Source organism: Babylonia areolata, chromosome 12, assembly GCF_041734735.1.
Source record: "Babylonia areolata isolate BAREFJ2019XMU chromosome 12, ASM4173473v1, whole genome shotgun sequence".
Taxonomy (NCBI): domain Eukaryota; kingdom Metazoa; phylum Mollusca; class Gastropoda; order Neogastropoda; family Buccinidae; genus Babylonia; species Babylonia areolata.
Genome location: NC_134887.1, coordinates 3,166,001 through 3,173,500, shown reverse-complemented (window position 1 = coordinate 3,173,500; position 7,500 = coordinate 3,166,001). Strand labels below are relative to the sequence as shown.

Here is a 7,500-nt window from a genome sequence, read left to right as displayed (position 1 = left end):
TCTGCAGCACCTCCCGTCTGGAACACGGCACACCTGGCTTCATCATCACCTGCTGCTGGGGAGGGGGTGGGTGGGGTGCGGGTGGGGAGGGGTGGTGGTGGGTGTTGTGGTGGTGATGGTGGTGGTGGTGGTGGTGGTGGTGGTGATGGTGGCGGTGGTGGTGTGGTGGTGGTGGTAGTAATAGTAGTGATGGTGGTGGTAGTAGTGGTGGTTGTGGTTGGTGGTGGTAATAATAGTAGTGGTGGTGTTGGTTGTGGTGGTGGTGGTGGTGGTGGTGGTAGTGGTAGTAGTGGTGGTGGTGGTTGCAGTAACAGTAATAGTGGTGGGGAGGGTGTTGGCGCTAGTAGTAGTAGTAGTTGTGGTGGTGGTGGTGGTGTTAGTAGTAGTAGTAGTGGTGGTGGTGGTGGTGGCGATGGTGGTGCTGTTAGAAGTAGTTGTGGTGGTGGTGGTGGCGATGGTGGTGCTGTTAGAAGTAGTTGTGGTGGTGGTGGTGGCGATGGTGGTGCTGTTAGAAGTAGTTGTGGTGGTGGTGGTGGCGATGGTGGTGCTGTTAGAAGTAGTTGTGGTGGTGGTGGTGGCGATGGTGGTGCTGTTAGAAGTAGTTGTGGTGGTGGTGGTGGCGATGGTGGTGCTGTTAGAAGTAGTTGTGGTGGTGGTGGTGGTGGTGTTAGTAGTAGTTGTGGTGGTGGTGGTGGCGATGGTGGTGCTGTTAGAAGTAGTAGTGGCAGTGGTAGGAGGAGGAGGAGGAGGAGGAGGAGAGAAAAAAACACAGCACCAGTAGTAGTAGTAGGAGGAGGAGGGGGAGGAAGAGGAGGAGGAGTAGGAAGAGGAAGAGGAGGAGGAGGAAGAGGAGGAAGATTTGGAGAAAAATACCTGCATCAGCAGCAATGCTTGAAATGTAGTTGTAGTTGTAGTTGTAGTAGATTTTGTTGTAGAAGGAGGAAGAGTGGGAGGAGGAAAAATCCCCCCTCCCTCCTCCTTCCCCCCTCTCCCTCCTCCTTCCCCCCTCTCCCTCCTCCTTCCCCCCTCTCCCTCCTCCTTCCCCCCTCTCCCTCCTCCTTCCCCCCTCTCCCTTCTCCTTCCCCCTCTCCCTTCTCCTTCCCCCGTCTCCCTTCTCCTTCCCCCCTCTACCTTCTCCTTCCCCCCTCCCTTCTCCTTCCCCCCCTCTACCTTCTCCTTCCCCCTCTCCCTTCTCCTTCCCCCTCTCCCTTCTCCTTCCCGCCTCTACCTTCTCCTTCCCCCTCTCCCTTCTCCTTCCCGCCTCTACCTTCTCCTTCCCCCCCTCTCCCTTCTCCTTCCCCCCCTCTACCTTCTCCTTCCCCCCTCCCTTCTCCTTCCCCCCCTCTACCTTCTCCTTCCCCCTCTCCCTTCTCCTTCCCCCTTTCCCTTCTCCTTCCCCCCTCTCCCTCCTCCTTCCCCCCTCTCCCTTCTCCTTCCCCCCTCTACCTTCTCCTTCCCCCCTCTACCTTCTCCTTCCCCCCTCTCCCTTCTCCTTCCCCCCTCTCCCTTTCCCTCCTCCTTCCCCCCTCTCCCTTTCCCTTCTCCTTCCCCCCTCTCCCTCCTCCTTCCCCCCTCTCCCTTCTCCTTCCCCCTCTCCCTCCTCCTTCCCCCCTCTCCCTTCTCCTTCCCCCTCTCCCTCCTCCTTCCCCCCTCTCCCTCCTTCCCCCCTCTCCCTCCTCCTTCCCCCTCTCCCTCCTTCCCCCCTCTCCCTCCTCCTTCCCCCTCTCCCTCCTCCTTCCCCCTCTCCCTCCTTCCCCCCTCTCCCTTCTCCTTCCCCCTCTCCCTCCTCCTTCCCCCCTCTCCCTCCTTCCCCCCTCTCCCTCCTCCTTCCCCCCTCTCCCTCATCTCGCTCCTACCCCCCCCCCAGCCCCCCCCCCCCCTTCTCCCTCCTACTTCTCTTTTTCAGTTTCTATTCGAATCCCGCTCTCGCACTGTCTCCCAAGGTTGACTGGAGAATTGAACTAAGCATCCAGTCAATCCGGGTAAGACTATAGACCGAGGCCCCGTGTGCAGCACGCACTTAGCGCACTTCTTCTTCTTCTTCTGCGTTCACTCGTATGCACACGAGTGGGCTTTTACGTGTATGACCGTTTTCACCCCGCCATGTAGGCAGCCATACTCCGTTTTCGGGGGTGTGCATGCTGGGTATGTTCTTGTTTCCATAACCCACCGAACGCTGACATGGATTACAGGATATTTAACGTGCGTATTTGATCTTCTGCTTGCATATACACACGAAGGGGGTTCAGGCACTAGCAGGTCTGCACATATGTTGACCTGGGAGATCGGAAAAATCTCCACCCTTTACCCAACAGGCGCCGTCACCGTGATTCGAACCCGGGACCCTCAGATTGACAGTCCAACGCTTTAACCACTCGGCTATTGCGCCCGTCACTTGGCGCACTGAAAAAGAACCCATGGCAACGAGAGTGTTGTTCTCTGGGCAAAAATTCCGTCGAAGAAATCCACTCTGATAGGTACACAAGTATATCCAGCAAGCATTCAAGGCCTGACTGAGCGCGTTGGGTTATGCTGCTGGTCTGTCAACTGCTTAGTAGATGGGGTTCAGCGTAAATGGATTTGTCCGAACGCAGTGGCGCCTCCTTGAGACACTGAAACCTCTTTTTTTTTCTCTCTCCGACTTCCCCCCTCTCCCTTGTCTTTATTTGTTTATTTATTCATTTATTTATTTATTTTATTCTATTTATTTATTTATTTATTTATTTATTATTTTTAAAAATTTTAATGTTAATTTATTTTTTATTTTATTATTATTATTATTATTAGTAGTAGTAGTAGTAGTAGTAGTAGTAGTATTCATTTATTTATTTTTGTACGCTTATAGTTGACTTCATCAAGTTTTTCCACCTTATAAATATTATTATTATTAGTAGTTCTTTTTATGTATTTATCTATTATTTATTTATTTACTTATTTTATTTATTTATTTATTTTATTATGATCATTTTTTTTTTCTCAAGGCCTGACTAAGCGCGTTGGGTTACGCTGCTGGTCAGGCATCTGCTTGGCAGATGTGGTGTAGCCTGTATGGATTTGTCCGAACGCAGTAGCGCCTCCTTGAGCTACTGAAACTGAAACTGAAGCCTCCTCCCTCCCCCCCCCGCCCCAAACCCCCCAGACCCCCCATCACAGATCTCACTCGAAGAACTCTGTGGAAGCTGCTGAAGAGTAGAACTCCTGGCTGTGGTCCACGTCCTGGGTTTCCTTGTGGCAGGTCTCCACCAGCACGTGCGTCTCGTTGAGGGTCACGTTGACCGACCTCTGCTCGCCCAGCTGCTGGAAGCTGGCCGTGGTCATGTCGTGGTCAGTGTCCGTCAGGTTCCTCAGTGTGGCCTGACACACACACACACACACACACACACACACACAGACACACACACACACACACACACACACACACACACACACACACACACAGAGTAATGGAGACGCACACATTCAGACACACAGACACACAGACACCCACACACACACACACACACACAGTGAGGGACACACACACACACACACACACACACACACACACACACACACACACACACACACACACACACACAGAGTAATGGCGACACACACACTCAGACACACAGACACACACACACATACACACACACACACACACACACACACACACACACACACACACAGAGTAACGGATACACACACACTCAGACACACAGACACACAGACACACACACACACAGAGTAATGGAGACACACACACTCAGACACACAGACACAGACACAGACACACACACACACACACACACACACACACACAGAGTAACGGATACACACACACTCAGACACACAGACACAGACACACACACACACACACACACACACACACACACACACACACACAGAGACACACACACACACAGAGTAATGGAGACACACACACTCAGACACACAGACACAGACACAGACACAGACACAGACACACACACACACACACACACACACACACACACACACACACACACACAGAGTAATGGAGACACACACACTCAGACACACAGACACAGACACAGACACACACACACACACACACACACACACACACACACACACACACAGAGTAACGGATACACACACACTCAGACACACAGACACACAGACACACACACACACAGAGTAATGGAGACACACACACTCAGACACACAGACACAGACACACACACACACACACACACACACACACACACACACAGAGTAACGGATACACACACACACAGACACACACACACACACACACACACACACACAGAGTAATGGAGACACACACACTCAGACACACAGACACACACACACACACACACACACACAAAGACTCCCCTGAACCACTATTGTTGCGGTTTTTAACCCCCCTCCTCCCTTCCTCCTTCTCCTCCTCCCCCTCCCCTCTCCCTGTTCCTCGCTTCCTCCTCTTCCTCCTCCTCCTCCCCCCCTCCTCCTCCCCCTACTCCCCCTCCCCTCTCCCTGTTCCTCGCTTCCTCCTCTTCCTCCTCCTCCCCCCCTCCTCCTCCCCCTACTCCCCCTCCCCTCTCCCTGTTCCTCGCTTCCTCCTCTTCCTCCTCCTCCCCCCCTCCTCCTCCCCCTACTCCCCCTCCCCTCTCCCTGTTCCTCGCTTCCTCCTCTTCCTCCTCCTCCCCCCCTCCTCCTCCCCCTACTCCCCCTCCCCTCTCCCTGTTCCTCGCTTCCTCCTCTTCCTCCTCTTCCTCCCCCCCTCCTCCTCCCCCTACTCCCCCTCCCCTCTCCCTGTTCCTCGCTTCCTCCTCTTCCTCCTCCTCCCCCCCTCCTCCTCCCCCTACTCCCCCTCCCCTCTCCCTGTTCCTCGCTTCCTCCTCTTCCTCCTCTTCCTCCCCCCCTCCTCCTCCCCCTACTCCCCCTCCCCTCTCCCTGTTCCTCGCTTCCCTCCTCTTCCTCCTCCTCCCCCCCTCCTCCTCCCCCTACTCCCCCTCCCCTCTCCCTGTTCCTCGCTTCCTCCTCTTCCTCCTCTTCCTCCCCCCATCCTCCTCCCCCTACTCCCCCTCCCCTCTTCCTGTTCCTCGCTTCCTCCTCTTCCTCCTCTTCCTCCCCCCCTCCTCCTCCCCCTACTCCCCCTCCCCTCTCCCTGTTCCTCGCTTCCTCCTCTTCCTCCTCTTCCTCCCCCCCTCCTCCTCCCCCTACTCCCCCTCCCCTCTCCCTGTTCCTCGCTTCCTCCTCTTCCTCCTCCTCCCCCCCTCCTCCTCCCCCTACTCCCCCTCCCCTCTCCCTGTTCCTCGCTTCCTCCTCTTCCTCCTCTTCCTCCCCCCATCCTCCTCCCCCTACTCCCCCTCCCCTCTTCCTGTTCCTCGCTTCCTCCTCTTCCTCCTCTTCCTCCCCCCCTCCTCCTCCCCCTACTCCCCCTCCCCTCTCCCTGTTCCTCGCTTCCTCCTCTTCCTCCTCCTCCCCCCCTCCTCCTCCCCCTACTCCCCCTCCCCTCTCCCTGTTCCTCGCTTCCTCCTCTTCCTCCTCCTCCCCCCCCTCCTCCTCCCCCTACTCCCCCTCCCCTCTTCCTGTTCCTCGCTTCCTCCTCTTCCTCCTCTTCCTCCCCCCTCCTCCTCCCCCTACTCCCCCTCCCCTCTTCCTGTTCCTCGCTTCCTCCTCTTCCTCCTCTTCCTCCCCCCCTCCTCCTCCCCCTACTCCCCCTCCCCTCTTCCTGTTCCTCGCTTCCTCCTCTTCCTCCTCCTCCCCCCCTCCTCCTCCCCCTACTCCCCCCTGCCCCATCCCTCTCACCTGCAGGCTGCAGACGTCGATCTTGGGGATGATACGGTCGCGGAAGGTGGTGCAGTTGTCGGTGTTCCAGGTGTTGTTGCAGCTCAGCCATGGAGGAACGTCCCGGAAGGAGGAGACAAAGAAGTACACGGCCCAGGCAATGATGGTGTTGTAGTACCAGGCCACGAAGGTGGTCATGACGCATATGGCGATGCCCGTGCCTGTGGGGGTGGTGGTGGGTGGTGGTGGTGGTGGTGGTTGTGTGGTCATCGGACAGAAAAACAACAACAGTAAAACACGAGTAAATTAGATAATTAAAAAAAAAAATCAAAAAAAAAAAATCATTGGTTTATTTCCTTGTATTTGCATATCTATTCATCAGTTTTGTTCTATTCTTATTTTCATTTTTTACATATTTTATCTTATGTATGTTTGTTTATTGTATTTATTTAGTAAGCTATTTGTTTCTTGTATTTAGTTAGTCAGCTATCTGTTCATTGTATTTAGTTAGTCAGCTATCTGTTCATTGTATTTAGTTAGTCAGCTGTTTGTTTCTTGTATTTAGTTAGTCAGCTGTTTGTTTCTTTTATTTAGTTAGTCAGCTGTTTGTTTCTTGTATTTAGTTAGTCAGCTATCTGTTCATTGTATTTAGTTAGTCAGCTGTTTGTTTCTTGTATTTAGTTAGTCAGCTATCTGTTTATTGTATTTAGTTAGTCAACTATCTGTTCATTGTATTTAGTTAGTCAGCTGTTTGTTTCTTTTATTTAGTTAGTCAGCTATCTGTTTATTGTATTTAGTTAGTCAGCTATCTGTTCATTGTATTTAGTTAGTCAGCTGTTTGTTTCTTTTATTTAGTTAGTCAGCTATCTGTTTATTGTATTTAGTTAGTCAGCTGTTTGTTTATTGTATTTAGTTAGTCAGCTATTTGTTTATTGTATTTAGTTAGTCAGCTGTTTGTTTCTTGTATTTAGTTAGTCAGCTGTTTGTTTATTGTATTTAGTTAGTCAGCTGTTTGTTTATTGTATTTAGTTAGTCAGCTGTTTGTTTATTGTATTTAGTTAGTCAGCTATCTGTTCATTGTATTTAGTTAGTCAGCTGTTTGTTTATTGTATTTAGTTAGTCAGCTATCTGTTCATTGTATTTAGTTAGTCAGCTGTTTGTTTATTGTATTTAGTTAGTCAGCTATTTGTTTATTGTATTTAGTTAGTCAGCTGTTTGTTTATTGTATTTAGTTAGTCAGCTGTTTGTTTATTGTATTTAGTTAGTCAGCTGTTTGTTTATTGTATTTAGTTAGTCAGCTGTTTGTTTATTGTATTTAGTTAGTCAGCTATCTGTTCATTGTATTTAGTTAGTCAGCTGTTTGTTTATTGTATTTAGTTAGTCAGCTATCTGTTCATTGTATTTAGTTAGTCAGCTGTTTGTTTATTGTATTTAGTTAGTCAGCTGTTTGTTTATTGTATTTAGTTAGTCAGCTATCTGTTCATTGTATTTAGTTAGTCAGCTGTTTGTTCATTGTATTTAGTTAGTCAGCTGTTTGTTCATTGTATTTAGTTAGTCAGCTGTTTGTTTATTGTATTTAGTTAGTCAGCTGTTTGTTTATTGTATTTAGTTAGTCAGCTGTTTGTTTCTTGTATTTAGTTAGTCAGCTGTTTGTTTATTGTATTTAGTTAGTCAGCTGTTTGTTTATTGTATTTAGTTAGTCAGCTGTTTGTTTATTGTATTTAGTTAGTCAGCTATCTG

The 7,500-nt window shown here is 50.4% G+C and overlaps 1 protein-coding gene across 1 annotated transcript in view; it reads right to left on the bottom strand.

Annotated features, from left to right (window-relative positions):
- The window catches only part of LOC143287956 (sodium-dependent serotonin transporter-like), a 113,527-nt gene that overhangs the window by 22,211 nt on the left and 83,816 nt on the right, over window positions 1-7,500 (bottom strand). Inside the window, exons 4-6 of the mRNA XM_076596200.1 lie at window positions 5,797-5,981; window positions 3,161-3,198; window positions 1-17 (exon numbers count right to left, since the gene is read on the bottom strand). The exon at window positions 1-17 is cut by the window's left edge and continues 122 nt beyond it. Of these exons, the coding sequence (XP_076452315.1) occupies window positions 1-17; window positions 3,161-3,198; window positions 5,797-5,981 (240 nt within the window). The remainder of the gene's footprint in view (window positions 18-3,160; window positions 3,199-5,796; window positions 5,982-7,500) is intronic.